Source organism: Lepidochelys olivacea (assembly GCF_965140295.1).
Source record: "Lepidochelys olivacea isolate rLepOli2 genome assembly, chromosome: 9".
NCBI lineage: Eukaryota > Metazoa > Chordata > Testudines > Cheloniidae > Lepidochelys > Lepidochelys olivacea.
In genome coordinates this window covers 56377201-56393993 of record NC_140419.1, presented here as the reverse complement: position 1 = coordinate 56393993, position 16793 = coordinate 56377201, and the positions used below count along the sequence as shown (strand labels likewise).

The 16793-nt window shown below is 47.6% G+C and overlaps 1 protein-coding gene across 4 annotated transcripts in view; it reads right to left on the bottom strand.

The window, feature by feature from the left end:
* The window catches only part of KIF1A (kinesin family member 1A), a 223114-nt gene that overhangs the window by 103982 nt on the left and 102339 nt on the right, over nucleotides 1-16793 (bottom strand). For all 4 annotated transcript variants that reach the window (XM_084639637.1, XM_084639634.1, XM_084639635.1 and 1 more), the window contains 2 exons: nucleotides 13461-13540; nucleotides 9668-9743 (listed from right to left, as the gene is read on the bottom strand). In XM_084639637.1, coding sequence (XP_084495763.1) covers nucleotides 9668-9743; nucleotides 13461-13540 — 156 coding nt within the window. The remainder of the gene's footprint in view (nucleotides 1-9667; nucleotides 9744-13460; nucleotides 13541-16793) is intronic.

The window sequence follows — 16793 nt, the reverse complement described above, 5'->3', positions numbered from 1 at the left end:
ACTCACCATTTTGGAGGTCTTGTGGCTTGTGTGTGCTTGCCTGGAGTCAGCCAGTTAGCGTCAGCTGTGTTTTAAAGCACTGAAAAAGTGTTGTCTGTGTTGCAAACAATACTGCTTCTGTAAAAGGTTGCATTTGAACTTCACAGAGATGACCGTGGGAGGCCAGCCTCCCTTATTGGCGGCAGAATGGTTGTGAAGAATTCGAAAGCAGCTAAGAAGGACTAAGGAGGACTTTATGTATGAGGTTATGATACAGTCCGCCGCCGAGAAAAAGGAACTGAAGGAGTGGCGGGACAGCAAGAAGAGGGAACAAAAGGCAAACGCGGCACACCAGAAAGAAGCCACGGAGCGGCTCTTAACAGTTATGGAGCACCAAGTGGACATGCTCCAGGGAGATACTAGCTCTTCAAACCAAGCAGCTCTGCACCTGCTCTCCCCTGCAGCCGCTGTCGCAAAAAACTTTCCCATGCTCCGCCCGCCAATATACTCTTATCAACCTCCTGGCTCTACTCTCTACCCGCAGTATTCCACTCCTCCCTCCTCACTCCCAATGCCTACTGCACTCAACACCCATCCATCTGTAGTTTGGCCCTGCTGAAGTACAGCACCCGCTGCATCGTACTCCAAAGGAGAAGGTTGGGTATGATCCCTAGACACACATAAATCTATAGCTGTCCCGGGACCCCTCCTCCTCTTGAAATCTTCCATTCCCCCATTCCCTCCCCCCCATCCCCCTACCTGCTGATTAATTTTTTCATTTGACTCTCTCCTCTGGTTGTTGTCTTTCAATAAAATAATTGTGTTTGTTTGAAAGCAATCTTTATTCTATTAAGTGAAAGCAAAAAGAGCACTGCAAGGCAACATATGTACAGCTATGTTAAGGCCCCTTCTTGCATCATGTGCAACAATCACCTCGTAGCATTACAAGCATTGCAATCCTGAGCACAGCAACAAATATTAATGGCTTTCAGCTTCAAATTGCTGCCTCAAAGCATCCCTGATCCTTATGGCCCCACGCTGTGCCCCTCTAATAGCCCTGGTCTCTGGCTGTTCAAACTCAGCCTCCAGGTGCTGAGTCTCTGCTGTCCAGCCCTGAGTGAACCTTTCACCCTTCCCTTCACAAATATTATGGTGTGCACAGCATGCGGCTATAAGCATAGGAATATTATCATCGGCCATGTCCAGTTTCCCATACGGGCATCGCCAGCAGGCTTTTAAATGGCCGAATGCACACTCCAGTCATTCTGCATTTTGCTCAGCCTGTTGTTGAACTGCTCCTTGCTGCTGTCAAGTTGCCCCGTGTATAGCTTCATGAGCCACGGTATTAAGCGGTAGGTGGAGTCTCCCAGGATCACAGTGGGCATTTCAACTTCCCCCATGGTGATCTTCTGGTCTGGGAAGAAAGTCCCTGCTTGCAGATTCTTGAACAGGCCAGTGTTATGAAAGATGCGTGCATCATGCACTTTTCCGGACCAGCCTGTGTTAATGTCTGTGAAACGCTTACGGTGATCCACAAGCGCCTGGAGAACCACTGAGAAATACATCTTGTGATTAATGTACTCGTTGGCTAGGTGGTCTGGTGCCAGAATTGGAATGTGTGTGCCATCTATCACGCCTCTGCAGTTAGGGAAGCCCATTTGTGCAAAGCCATCCACAATCTCACACATGTTGCCCAGAGTCATGGTCTTTCGGAGCTGGATGCGATTAATGGCCCTGCACACTTCCATCAACACGAGTCCAATGCTCGACTTTCCCACTCCGAACTGGTTAGTGACCCATCAGTAGGAGTCTGGAGTAGCCAGCTTCCACAGTGCAATCACCAAGCGCTTCTCCAATGGCAGGGCAGCTCTCATTCTTGTGTCCTTGCACCACAGGGCTGGTGCAAGCTCTTCACACAGTCCCATGAATGTGGCTTTCCTCATGCAAAAGTTCTGCAGCCACTGCTTGTCATCCCAGACGTGCATCACAATGTGATCTCAGTGCTTGTTTCCCGATCCCAAAAGCGGTGTTCCACAGTGGTCAGCACCATAGTGAATGCCACAAGAAATCTTGTGTCGTAGCTACTTCGCATGGCGAGATCAATGTTGCACTCCTCTTGCCTTTGTAGTTTAAGGATAACTCCACTGCCACTTGTGACGTGTTGGTCAGTCCGAACAGCATTCTTGTCAACAGCTCAGGATCCATTCCTGCAGCCAGAAAGAGGCAGGGCGCGCAGTATACAAACCATTGAAAGATGGTGCCAAATGCAGATGGAAGCACAGGGATTGCTGGTATGCAAAGCAATGTGTCACAGGGCATTGGGTCAGGACCCAGGATGCCCCGCGACCTCTTCCGCCTTCCCACAAGTCTTAGTAGCAGAAGACAAAGAGGTGCTCTGTGGGAGAGCTGCCCAGAGTGCACCTCTCTGAATAGCGCCGCAAGTGTGAACATGCTATTGCGGAGGCAGCTGTCAGTGTGAACACACAACAGCAGTTTTCCTTCAGCGCTCTCTGAGCGGTGTTGTAACTGCTGGTGCTGTAACTTTGCCTGTGTAGACATGCTCTAAGTTTGTAAGGACATTGAAAGTGTTAAGATCAGCTTAGAATGTGTTTTGCTTTTATTTAATTTCACCAAATCTGACTGGTTATTCTTTGACTTATAGTCACTTAAAATCTATCTTTATAGTTAATAAATCTGTTTGTTTATTCTACCTGAAAAAGTGTGTTTGGTTTGAAGCGTGTCAGAGACTCTCCTTAGGATAACAAGCCTGGTACATACCAATTTCTTTGTTAAATTGACGAACTCATAAAAGCTTGCAGTGTCCAGTGGGCAAAACTGGACACTGCAAGATGGAGGTTCCTAGGGTTTAGTCTGGGACCAAAGACATTGGCTAGTCTCATTCGGTTGCAAGTAGCTGGGAGCAGCTTACATGCCAGAGGCTGTGTGTGAACAGCCCAGGAGTGGGGGTTCTCACAGCAGAGCAGGGTAAGGCTGGCTCCCAGAGTCAAGAATTGGAGTGCCCTAACAGATCACCAATTCAGATAACACCAGAGGGGAACGTCACATAGGGATTTTCAAAGGTGGCTAAAGAGAGTCAGGTACCCAACTCCCATTGACATTTACTGGGCTTCTAACTTCTTTGACAGTTCCTGCCTCCCTGAACAGTGCCACACAAGCTGATTAAAAATCAAAACAGAAGCCGGAACAGCAGAGCTGGGGCCTGGTTCCCCTGTGCCCTGCATCTGACCAGGCCATTTACTTTCATGCCAAGGGGGCATATCAGGCTTTCCATTCACAGCAGGGTCCATTCACACCCACTTTGCACAGGTGCCAGTGATGGCGCCACATGGGGGTTGGGGAAATCAGGTCTGTTCAGCATTGATGTTGCTTCTCTAACTGGCTTGGAAAATGTAAAGAAATTTGCCTCAGCTTTCTAATACCACCCTGCATTTGAGTAAAAGTCAAGTGGGTCGTGTGAGCCAAGGGGCATGGACATACTACTGTAACACAGAAGGGCCTATACATCCTTTGAGCTGGAGCTGAGATTCCTGAATTCACCAGCACCTGGTAGCTTCTTTATTCAATTACAGCCAGCCAAGTCCTCCCATGGCACAACTAACGCACCCCCAAATGGCCAAGGAGCAGCCGTGCTGCTAGGAGGAAGCACTCAGTGCTGGAATTTTAGCTGCCAGAAGCAGAGCACTTTTGGGAGCAAGCTCACATTGTTATAATCTTACACCTGATTGATCCCTTGTGGGAGATCCTCTAAAATCACAACCATAAAACCAGTCTACACGGTATGCAAAGAGAATCAGAAACTGTCCCTCATGTAAGGGCAAACAGTCAACACACTGAGGAGTGGAAGGAGTTATTTATTAAAAGATGAAGATCACAGACCTTAAGCAATTCCTGCTTTATAGGATTAGGTGATTCCTGAGCTGGGTTCCTAGCCCCTCAGTCCCTGCCTCTCAGGAAGAGAGCCCGCAGATGCACAAGGAGAAAGAATTAGTTACTGAGTCTATCTGACAATTGGGAGTAGTCAAAATGTCTCCTCTGCATCCTCCACCCAATTTACTAAAGCCTGGTCACAACAGATGATGCAGTCGCTTCTTTCCTCCTCCCCCTCATTGAGCTGGTTTTTTCTGCTTCTTCCTCTCACTTTCTCATCTAGATCTTCCTGCTTTGCAGCCTGTGCTAAGCTAACCCTTTGCTTCGCCCTGGGACATCAGCTCTCACTTGGGGAGGACTGCTAAGGTGGTTTTTGTTAGGATATTGCACAAGTGTCTGTAGACAAGAATCTCCATAACGCCTGCATAAAATTCACCTCCTCATGCGCTATTGGGCACCTGAATAAGTGGCTTGATTTTCAAAGTGCTGAGCTCTGATTAACTACCCCACACCTCAACAGGTGTTGCAGGGTGCACAGCACTTTCTGATTTATCCAGGTGCCCAAATATGGAGTTAAGTGCTTCGTTATGGGGATCCACTTTTGCAAAAGGCCTTACTTTCTCTCTCTACCCATCTAGTTATGTGTTAATTAGACACCTGTTTCCTGGGTATCTATCTATTAATGATACTTATATGACCTCTTTATTATAGCATCTAAGCACCTTACCACTGCTCGTGTATTTACCCTCTGAACACTACAGGAGATAGGTGTGACATTCTGTACCTTGGAGGAACACGCAGCATCTCATATTCATCCTTATAATATGATTGTGTGGTATCTAATGCACAGTTTATCATGTCATGTGTCTTTGGAAGGCTCATGATGTACTGAGCATTGTTGTTATGGTAATGTTATAGTAATTCGTTATTATAGTAATGTTACAGGTTGTAATTTCATGTATATAGTTATGAGGCTGAAAATGTGTCCTCAAGGCTTAAAGCAAGCCCAGGCAAAAACTCTCCAGGAGCAGAGGGACAGTTCACACCTCATCAGGGCATGTATGGGACAAACCCAGCCCAGCCTCACAGGAACAAAGAACACTGGGCAAGGCAACAACAAAGGATCTGTTGGACTCTCGAGTGAGTCACCCCCTTCCTTTGGTCAGTTTGGGACTGTGATGAGGTAATGCTCACCTCACTCTGAAGAGGGGGGCAAAACCAAGAGGGAAGAAAGGACATGATAAAAGGGAGAGTCATGCATCCTCTCTCTTCCACCTCCATCTACAGACATCACCACCAAGCGACTGAAGCCTGGCTGAAGGGCAACCAGTCAGCCTGTGGTGAGAAGCATCTAAGTTTGTAAGGGCACTGAAAGTGTTAAAATCAGTTTAGGATGCATTTTGCTTTTATTTCATTTCACCAAATCTGACTTGTTATGCTTTGACTTATAATCACTTAAAATCTATCTTTGTAGTTAATAAATCTGTTTGTTTATTCTACCTGAAGAAGTGTATTTGATTTAAAGCATGTCAGAGATTCCCCTTGGGATAACAAGCCTGGTGCATATCAATTTCTTTGTTAAATAGACGAACTCATATAATCTTGCAGTGTCCAGCGGGCATAACTGAACACTGCAAGAAGGAGGTTCCTAGGGTTGTGTCTGGGACCAGAGATATTGGCTAGTATCATTCGGTTCCTCAATCCAAGGAGCAGCTTACATGCCAGAGACTGTGCGTGAACAGTCCAGGAGTGGGGGTTCTCACAGCAGAGCAGGGTAAGACTGGCTCCCAATCGAGGACTGGAGTGACCCAACAGATAACACCAGGGGAAAGTCACAGTGGCACAGCAAGTAGGTGTTTGTACAGCTTGTTACTCCAAGTGGAGTTCACACTTTAAGAACTGATATTTGTGATTTTAAGTGAGTCTTAAGTGTAGTGACTAACAACGGTCAGGAGGAGGTCACAATTTTGTTATTTTCTGTTTGTTTATTTTGGATGAGGGAAATAAGCACAAGAAAGCAGAAAAATGACTACCAGTAAGACAGCTACAAAAAGTAGAGCTGGCCAGACTGGAAGCTGCAGAGAAGGAAAAGGACCACAAGTGTCATATGTGGCAGGCAGAAATGAGGCTCAAAGAAGCAGCTGCGACCAGGGAAACTATGGAGACAGAGGCAGCCAGGGAGGAGGCTGCACACAGAAGGGCCGTGGAAGAAAAACAGAGAGAGAGAGAAAAAAGAGAAAGAGAGTGAAAACACCAACTGGACCTGCTAGAGAAGCAGAACTAGAACCCTCCGACCCCAATGACTCCCATCACTCCAAAAATCCACAAATGGGAACACTTCTGTCCTGATGATAAGAGAGTTCCTATCCTAACTCCAAAATTAAATGGAAAAGCTTGAAATGTATTCATATATTTATAGATATTAAGGTCAGAAGGGACCATTATGATCATCTAGTCTGACCTCCTGCACAATGCAGGCCACCGAATCTCACTCACCCACTCCTGCAATAAACCTCTCACCTTTGTTTGAGCTACTGAAGTCCTCAACTCATGGTTTAAAGACTTCAAGGTGAAGAGAATCCTCCAGCAAGTAATCTGTGCCCCATGCTGCAGAGGAAGGTGAAAACCCCCCAGGGCCTCTTCCAATCTGCCCTGGAGGAAAATTCCTTCCCGACCCCAAATATGGCAATCTGGCTGGGCAAGATTCATCAGCCAGATACCCAGGAAAGAATTCTCTGTAGTAACTCAGATCCCACCCCATCTAACATTCCATCACAGGCCATTGGGCCTATTTACCATGAATAGTTAAAGATCAATTAATTGCCAAAATCATGTTATCCCATCATACCTTCTCCTCCATAAACTTATCAAGTTGAATCTTAATTCAATGGAATGCCTATTGAAGATGCTTTAGACTATTGTAAATTTAAAGATACTGTTTTGCGAAGTTTTCAGATTACCCCTGAAACATATAGAGTTACATTTAGGAATCTTAAGAGGGATATTGGCATGAATAATGGGAAATATGTAAACAAAATGAAAGATTTGTTGGGAAAATGGGTGAGGGGTAAAGAGGTGGTAAGTTTTGAGGGAATGTTGATCTTCTTGTTCAGGAGCATTTCCTAAGCATATGTAAGGCTGATGTAAAGCAGTGTCTATGGGACAAAGATGTAAAGTCTGTGGCTTTTTTAGCTGGTGCCTTCTAACAGCATCAGGCATCAACTGAGGGCAGGCCACAGAAAAGGGGGGTTAAAACTGGTGGGAAGGGAGGATCCCATTTTGCCCCTGGGAAGAGAGAAGGGGGTTGGGAGTCTAAACATTCTCTTACCCCAAAACATTCCTCCAACCCTCATCCCAAATCTCCTGTGAAAGCAGAAGAGCCCAAAAGGTGCTATCAGTGTAATTCCACTGATCACCTGAGGAATACGCATCCTGTGCTAAGAGGAAGCAGGCAACCAATAGCTCATGTTAGTTCTGCTGTCCTCAACACAGAAACTCCCCCAAGCAATTGAAATCTATCATATTGGTTTTGTGAGGTTAGCCTCTGCAGAACCAGATATCGAGCATATTAAGGCTGTCCAAATGAATGGCAAGGAGTACTTGGGGTAGAGGGATACAGGGGCCCAGATCTCTCTGGTTAAGCAGAGTGTGGTCCTAAAGGCCAGTGTGCTACCTGGCCAAATGGCAGAGATTGTGGGGGTGGACGAAAGCATATTCCTTGATTACCATGTGGTTTGGGAAAGTTTGGAAAGTGTTTTGACTGTGGGGGTAATAGAACACCTCCTAGTCAATCTGCTCCTTGGTAATGATTTTTTCCGTGTAGCTCAGGTTAAAGTATTTGCCTGCCGCAGGAGGGAGTTTTATGCTGAGATCCCCGAAGGAAAGGGTAAGGTCTCAGGAACTGCTGAGAGAATGGGAGAGAGTCTCCTTGATTCTTCTGCAGCAGGGAGAAGCCACATCCTTCCAGGTGGGAGGGTGGTTGAGACCAACTCCTGCACCGCAGCTGGAGGCAACACCACATCAGGAAGGGATGGGAGTATAATGCCTGCCATGGAGAGAGCTGTCCAAGTTGCTAGCTGCCAGCAGGTCGCAGCTGAACCAGAGACAAACCCGCTCTAGGGAGCATAGACAAATGTGTCCCAGAGGAGAGCCCAGAGAAGGGGCAGGGAATCCAAGAAACCACCGAGGTTGGTGAGGAATCCTGTGACTTCCAAGTATGGGAGGCAGTGTGCTTCCAAGTATGGGAGGGGCTGAGACTAGCTCCTTTCCAGCAGAAGGCAACATGCCCTCAAGCACAGGGGCAGGAGAGGTGTTGTCAGGGATTAAGGAAACTGTCCCAGTTGTTAGCTGGCAGAGTTCTGCAGCTGAACAAGAGATAGAACCCTTCCTAGGGGCACAGAGAAATGTGTCTTAGGAAGGGGCCCAGAGGAGAAAACTGGGAAAGGAATAGTGGGGGTACAGGAATGTCTCTTCACTAGTCACTTGGGGCAGGATGCCCAGGACATTAGGAGGATGGCTGGGTCAGCATCTGTGCACCCAGTCACTCCACCTGTGACCCAGGTTTTGAGAAGCAACTGTGTAACTGACCTCCTGGAGGGGAGCAGTCACACAGCTGACGTCTCACAGAAAGGGGTGGTGAAAGGTACCCCAATCCAGATCCCAGTTTTTCAGGATGCTATTTCTGATAAGTTTTTGGAAAGTAACTGTGTCTCTAAATCAAGATGCAGCTCCAATGTGTGTGATAACAGAGGAGTTGGGACCAGAAAATTGCCAGGTGGTAGTTTGCCAGAATGCGAATGATCCAACTGACAGAGAAGGAGGTGTTTTCCCCCAGGCTGATGAGACAGAGAGCAGTTATGGGAAAGCTGCTGGGAAAAAGTGAATCTGATCAAAGGGTAAACACACCTAGCCCAGAGAGCACAGATCAAAGCCCTCTGGGGGCAGGGAGGGACTCAGTGCTGCAGGGAGGGGGGAAACAGAGGGTAACCCCAAAAGGGGAGCTGGATTTTCTGCATATCTACAGTCCTGGGGTTGGGAGACGGCTCCCCAAAGGGCCAGCCAATGTGCAGGATCCCCCTGAACACCTATCTTGCCAGACCCTAGGCACCAAAATTCCAGAAACATGATTAAATTAAGAGCCCACACAGAGGGGAACACTGGAGGGAAGGAAAAGCCAGTGACTGATTACATGGGACAGAGTCAAAGGACACTATGGGTAATGAACAAACTAACCTCAAACTACACTATCTGAACAGAGGACGTGCTATCATAAAGACACTTAGAAACGCACATCTGAGATAAAAATTTTGGTATTAATGTTAAGTTTTGGGGATAAGAATTTTGACACGGATGTTAAACCTTATGATAATGCTACTTTTCAATTAATACCTGTAAACGGATTTAAAGCTTATCACAGCAGAGAAACCATAAAAAACCTGGTTTGCTGTGTGTGAATGGGGAAACTGAGGCACACTGTCTCATGGCCTTAATGGCTGGATGCCAAAAGAACTATAACACAATCTGGGAAAGGGAAGGGAAAATTAGCTGGATGTTTCTATTAAAACAATCAGCAGTGAAACAGTGAACAGGGTTGATGTTTAAAGCATCATTTTTATGTTTCAAAGTCAATACCCACTGAGCTAGACGGGTCAGTTCACATGTCTCGGTGCTAATCAGAAATGAGTTGGACTAATAGGAATTTAGCAGGGAGGTATTTTCCAAGTGCTGCTGCCGGGCAGTAGGTATATTTTTAGAAGGATCTGATTGGTCTGATGGAAGAGATTAAAGAAATCCCACCTACCTTTTTTGGAGAGAAAACACCCAGCGTGCCTCCATCTTCTCTCATGGCCACGCCCATTTCTGCCAGCAAAGCTTCCCTGAGCAACAGCAAAAGCAAAAGTCTGTCAAAACAACCTGTGTTGTTAGTTTTTTGCATCAGAGCAGCCCCTAGAGAAACCAACTGAGATCAGGATCCCACTGTGCTAAGGGCTGCACAGACACAGACCCTGCCTCAAAGCGCTCACAGTTCAATTGGAAACAAGGCGAATCAAGTGGAAGGAGGAGGGCAAAGATGGAGGAGGGTAACCATGAGAGGAACATATGTTTACACAGACTAGCTATGGGCTTTGTTAGATATTTGTACAGTGCTTAGGAAAATGACCCCCATCATGAGAGTTCAATTAAACAATTACATCAATAAAGAATATTAATGATTTCAGTAATTCCATTTCCTTGAAGCCCTCTAAATTAAGGCAGACATTCCATTTATAATATTTAGCTAGTGCCAGCTATTTGAGGATCTCAAAGTGTCTTATAAATGTTAATGAAGTAAGACTCAGCTGTGAAGCAGGATAGTACTATTAGCTCCGTGTTACAGATGAGGGAAATCAAGGCAGAGAGAGATTAAATGTTTTATAGGAGGTCATGAAGAAAGCTTGTAGACTGATTTGGTGCCTTACCAACAAGACCATCCACCTCTTCCTTTTGGAGGGCTGATCACTGTATTGAAATGGTTGTACGGAGACATTATCTTCTCTTTCTCTCATCTCATTCATTTCTAAAATGCACCTGTCCCCTCACCTCTGACTGCCTCCGGAAAAGGGGCTATGGGCATTGTGACAATGCACTCCATAATGTTTTATGGAAATATGCTTATTAGTGTGAATATAATGTAACTGGAATATGCTTTATGCAAAAGATCTCTTGTAAGATATAATTACAAAGCTTATAATCTACTGAGTGTGTTCATCCTATTTGTATGAATGTATCATTCTGGTATCTGAAACTAGGAATATGAAGTATAACTCTGAGGTCCTACTGTAATTATGCAAAGTGTGGGCCATTAATGGTGGTTTGGAAGCTTGATGGCTCCCATTGACTAGGACAATTGGTTGTAAGTGGTATGTTTACTTGCAAACCTTCCTGAGTGCATGTGGGCCCGCCCTGGAAGAATGGAGGCGAGGGTCTCACAGGACATGTGAACATGTCACCTGATACTGGAATCCATCTTAAACCTGGTGCTTTTCCATTTAGAAGGAGGGGTGGGGACCCAGAGAGACAAAATATTCCTGCCTTGTGCCAAAGTTATAAAATGGGGCGAACAGAACAAAAGGGGCTGCCAGTCATGAAAAAAACCCTAGTTTTCAGCTAAGATGTCTACAGAAACTAACAAGGACTGTACCAGGGAAAGGATTGGGCCCAGACTAGGAAGGAGTCTAGTCTGTGAAAGAAGCTTATTGGAACATCTCTGAGGGTGAGATTTTCCCCATAATCAGTCTCTTAATGTATTAGGCTTAGACTTGCGTGTTTTTGCTTTATTTTGCTTGGAGACTTACTTTGTTTTATCATTTCTTGAAATCACTTAAATCCTACTTTTTATACTTAATTGATTTTATTGATTACAGGTAAAATCTCACCCTCAGAGATGTTCCAATAAGCTTCTTTCACAGACTAGACTGCTTCCTAGTCTGGGTCCAATCCTTTCCCCGGTACAGTCCTTGTTAGTTTCAGCAGACATCTTAGGTGAAAACTTTTGCTTATTAATTAAGCCAGAGTAAGTGATTAATACCTGTGGGAGCAAACAGCTGTGCATATCTCTCTATCTCTTTAAAAAAGGGAAGAAGGAGGATTCTGGGAACTATAGGCCAGTCAGCCTCACCTCAGTCCCTGGAAAAATCATGGAGCAGGTCATCAAGGAATCAATTCTGAAGCACTTAGAGGAGAGGAAAGTGATCAGGAACAGTCAGCATGGATTCACCAAGGGCAAGTCATGCCTGACTAATCTAATTGCCTTCTATGACGAGATAACTGGCTCTGTGGATGAGGGGAAAGTGGTGGACGAGTTGTTCCTTGACTTTAGCAAAGCTTTTGACACGGTCTCCCACAGTATTCTGGCCAGAAAGTTAAAGAAGTATGGGCTGGATGAATGGACTATAAGGTGGATAGAAAGTTGGCTAGATTGTCGGGCTCAATGAGTAGTGATCAATAGCTCCATGTCTAGTTGGCAGCCGGTATCAAGTGGAGTGCCCCAAGGGTCAGTCCTCAGGCCGGTTTTGTTCAATATCTTCATTAATGATCTGGAGGATGGTGTGGATTGCACCCTCAGCAAGTTTGCAGATGACACTAAACTGGGAGGAGAGGTACATACGCTGGAGGGTAGGGATAGGATACAGAGGGACCTAGACAAATTAGACGATTGGGCCAAAAGAAATCTGATGAGGTTCAACAAGGACAAGTGCAAAGTCCTGCACTTAGGACAGAAGAATCCCATGCACCGCTACAGACTAGGAACCGAATGGCTCGGCAGCAGTTCTGCAGAAAAGGACCTAGGGGTTACAGTGGACAAGAAGCTGGATATGAGTCAACAGTGTGCCCTTGTTGCCAAGAAGGCCAATAGCATTTTGGGATGTATATGTAGGGGCATTGCCAGCAGATCGAGGGACATGATCATTCCCCTCTATTCGACATTGGCGGGGCCTCATCTGGAGTACTGTGTCCAGTTTTGGGCCCCACACTACAAGAAGGATGTGGAAAAACTGGAAAGAGTCCAGCAGAGGGCAACAAAAATGATTAGGGGACTGGAACACATGACTTATGAGGAGAGGCTGAGGGAACTGGGATTGTTTAGTCTGTGGAAGAGAAGAATGAGGGGGGATTTGATAGCTGCTTTCAACTACCTGAAAGGGGGTTCCAAAGAGGATGGATCTAGACTGTTCTCAATGGTAGCTGATGACAGAACAAGGACTAATGGTCTCAAGTTGCAGTGGGGGAAGTTTAGGTTGGATATTAGGAAAAACTTTTTCACTAGGAGGGTGGTGAAACACTGGAATGAGTTACCTAGGGAGGTGGTGGAATCTCCTTCCTTAGATATTTTTAAGGTCAGGCTTGACAAAGCTCTGGCTGGGATGATTTAGTTGGGGATTGATCCTGCTTTGAGCAGGGGGTCGGAGTAGATGACCTCCTGAGGTCCCTTCCAACCTTAATATGCTATGATTCTATGAGTGTTATAGAGGGTGGACAATTCATGGGTTTACCCTGTATAAGCTTCATACAGAATAAAATGGATTTATTTGTGGTTTGGATCCCATTGGGAACTGGGTGTCTGGGTGCTGGAGATAGGTGACCTGCTGAGCAGTTTTTGGTTAAAGCCTGCAGCTTTGGGGGTGTGGACCAGACCTGGGTCTGTGTTGCAGCAAGCTAGCGTATCTGGCTTAACAAGGCAGGGTTCTGGAGTCCCAAACTGGCAGGGAAAATGGGCTCAGACGTAATCTCAGCATGTCAGCTGACAGTCCCAAGGGGGGTCTCTGACCGAACACATCACAGGCATGTGTCGTGTCAGCATACCTGGCTCTATGCAAAGCCCCCTACAGGAGTCACTGGTAGAGGAGGAGTGCCAGCCATGCTATTGACGAAACTGGGGCACGACCCAATGCTCTTACTATCCTGGCTCTTCCTGGCTGCTGATGCTGCTACAACCAGCACAGGCAGATGAACTGACCCCAGCCAGCCCCCACAGAGGGGAGGCACAAAGGTGGCATAAAGTGAACTGGGCACTGAGTGAATAAGTCCTGCAAACATCGCTGCTGTACACTCACCTCTCCATGCGGATTGCTTCTGTCCTCCGCAACTTTTCTTCCCAGGTCTCGTTCAGCTCAGCGATGATCTTCTCTGTTTCCTGGCAAGCAGAGTTTAAATGTTAGTATTTTGTGACTGCTGTCACCTTTGGTAACAGAACTACAAATGCTCTTTTAGGCTTTGCTCCAGAACCTCTGTTCTACAGAGGTCACAGTCACAGCGGCATTTACTCAGTCACACCACACAATGATCTTGTATAATGGACACAAATGAGACAGCTCTGTCTCCTGGCTGCAGAATGTGAATCCCAGTTCCAGGCTGGTTTCAATATAAAGCATCCCTCAGGGAAAAGGCAGGGTAAGAGGTTTTTCAACAAACCCTTACACCAGTCACAGTATTTGAAGACAACATGTTAGGAAAGCAGATGACCCTCAGACCTGCCATTCAGAGCTGGGCAGAACTGGGCCCAAACTGCAGCCTGATGGCTCTGCTGGGCCACACCCCAATCAGACCTCAGCTGAACCTGATAAAAGGGCTATGAGCCAGGAGCTAGACACTCTCCCTCCAGCTTTTGAGGGAGAAGGACCTAGCTGTCTGGGAGCCATGGGTGCAGGCAACAGAGCAGGGCTGGGGAAAGGTGAGAGGAGCTCCCAGCTAGCAACTCCCCAGACTGCAGGCTCTGTGCAAGGCCAAACTAGGTACTGGGGTTGCAGAGGCTGCAGGCCAAACCCCCTTTTGCCAACGATGAATGGCTTGTATACTGCAGTCTGCTGCAGTGAATGGGGGCTAGATGCTGACTGGCAGTAGCCATAGACTGAGGTGAGGTGGGGATAGAGGTTTGGGGGTTCACTGGGGAGGGGAGACCCAGATCTGTGGGGGTACTGCTTGGGGGCAGCACCCAAGGTAAAGGGGCACTAGGGTCTGGGAGGGACATGGGGCCAGCGGGACATTGGCCTACAGAGGGTGCTCCAGAGACTGGAAAAGCTAATTCCCTGGATGACCAGCAGGAGGTGCCATGCTGGTGAGTCACCGCCCTGCTACAGGGTGCCTCAATTTTAAGTTGCAATGCTTTAGAGAACCCTGATTTTTAGACAACTTTAAGCACCCTCCCTCTGAAAATCTCTAAATTTGAATTTCACTCTTTAAGGTGTTCAAAATTGGGCACTGAAAATCCTGGGTTGCTTTTGAAATGTTTGGCCTCGAAAAAGATGGTTACTAACCTTTTTGTGACTGTTGTTCTTTGAGATGGGTTGCACATGTCCATTCTGAGTTAGGTGTGTGCGTGCCCTGAGCATCGCTGTCAATTTTTTCCCCTAGTGGTATCCATCGAGCTGGTTCCAGTGCCCCCTGGTGCCAAACGTTCACAGCATCGGTACAAGGGGCCCTGCTGAGCTCTGCCAAGTCCGCGTCCCTCAGTTTCTTCTTACTGACCACTCCGAGAGCGAGGACGGTGGGTGGCCCTTATTCCTCTTTCTCTGCTGATCATGCCTGGCTAGCTGGGCATAGAAATCCCCATAATGCTGCAGCCTATATGGTCTCCTGGGTTGTGCTGGAGAATGCAGGCCCAGGGACTTCAGAGTTGCCCTACAAATCTTTTAGGGTATGCAGTCTGGCATCAGTTTGCTCTGAAAAAAGCAAGGGCCCCTCAAAAGGCAGGTCTTGCAAGGTCTGGTGTACTTCCTGTGGGCACTCTGGCGCCTGTAACCATGAGCTCCTGTGCATGGTAACTGCCGTGGCCATAGATGTAGCCACAGAGTCCATGGCATCCAGGGCTGCCTGCAGAGAGGCTCCCATCTTGCCCTCCTCCACAAGGGTGGAGAACTCCTGCTGGCTATCACGGAGAAGTCTGTCTTTGGACTTGTTCGTTGCTTCCCACTCGTTTAAAGTCATAGTGGCCCAGCACTGCCTGCTGGTTCGCTATGTGAAGTTGAAGCCCTTCTTACCCTCCACCCCAGTGGAGTTGGCTTTCCTGCCCAGTAGGTTGAGCTTCAGGGGCTTCTTCATCTTCAGTGTGGACCCTGGCTGGCCCTGACAGTCCTTCTTCTTGGCAGCCGCCACAACGAGTGATCTGGGGGTGCGGGGTGAGAAAATAAAAACTCACAACCCTTGGCTAGCACAAAGTACTTCCACTCTGTCCTCTTGGCAGTAGGAGCGAAGGAAGCTGGGTTCTGTCAGAGCGTCTTAATAGGTCCCATAATGGCCTCATATAGGAATAGAGCAACCTTTGCACAAGTCGCTGCTGACAAATTGTCCAAGAAGCTGTCAGAAGGCTCCTTGACAACTTCTGCCTGCAGGCCCAGATTAGATGCCACCCGATTTAATGAGTCCTGGGTGGCCCTCAGGTCATCCTGAAGCAGGGATGTCCCCTTCTCCATTAGTTTATCATCAGGTGAAGACGAAGAGAAGGCATGCACTGCCATAGCCTCCACTATATCCTCCCCTTGGGAAGCCTGCTCGTGCTGATCAATACCAGCCTCAGTACTGGCTTTGGTACTGGGATGTGCTCCAGATTTGGTGCCAAGCGCAGTGCTCAGGCCAGTCCTACTATCGATACCAGTGATAGGTGGCAGTGTGTCATCACGCAGTACCAGTGGCATCCTACTCTCAGAGTAGACAGAGTTGGAATGCCTACAGCTGGTGCCTTGACCCAGGCCAAACCGCCCAAAAAGGCCACTGTACCAGTGCCGGAGCCCAGGGGCCAAGTGTTCTAGGGCATCATGGCTCCCGGAGCTCCCGACAATGCTGATGGGTGGCGAATGTGGCCTTGGCCATGGCGGCGAGGTGAGGAGCCAGAACCAGAGTCTGATTTTTGAAGAGGAGAAGGAGCATGGGGACCAAGGCAGTGGGGGAGGGATAGCTCAGTGGTTTGAGCATTGGCCTGCTAAACCCAGGGTTGTGAGTTCAATCCTTGAGGGGGCCATTTAGGGATCTGGGGCAAAAAATTAGGGATCAGCCTTGCTTTGAGCAGGGGGTTGGATGACCTCCTGAGGGTTTGTGGTGCTGGCGCAAGCGACAGTGTCAGTGGCTGCTGCGGTGCCAGAAACGGGGGAGCAGTGCGGTGCGGGTCTCGCCCTATCCCTGTCCGCAGCTCTTGACTTGTCTGCCCTTCTGTCTCCCTTTGGTGCGGAAGAACAGCTCTTCTCACCATGCCCGCAATGCTTCTTCTTGGGCACTGGTGATGAGGAGCAATGCTGAGAGCCCCTAGCAGTGGGAGGTGCACTGCGCTCTGAAGATGATGTGCTCATGCCGAGTCAGATCCCAGCTCCGAGGTGGGTCTCAATACTGCCTCCATCAGGAGGACTTTCAGTCTTGCTGCCCAGATTTTTTGAGTGTGTGGGCTTAAACTCACAACA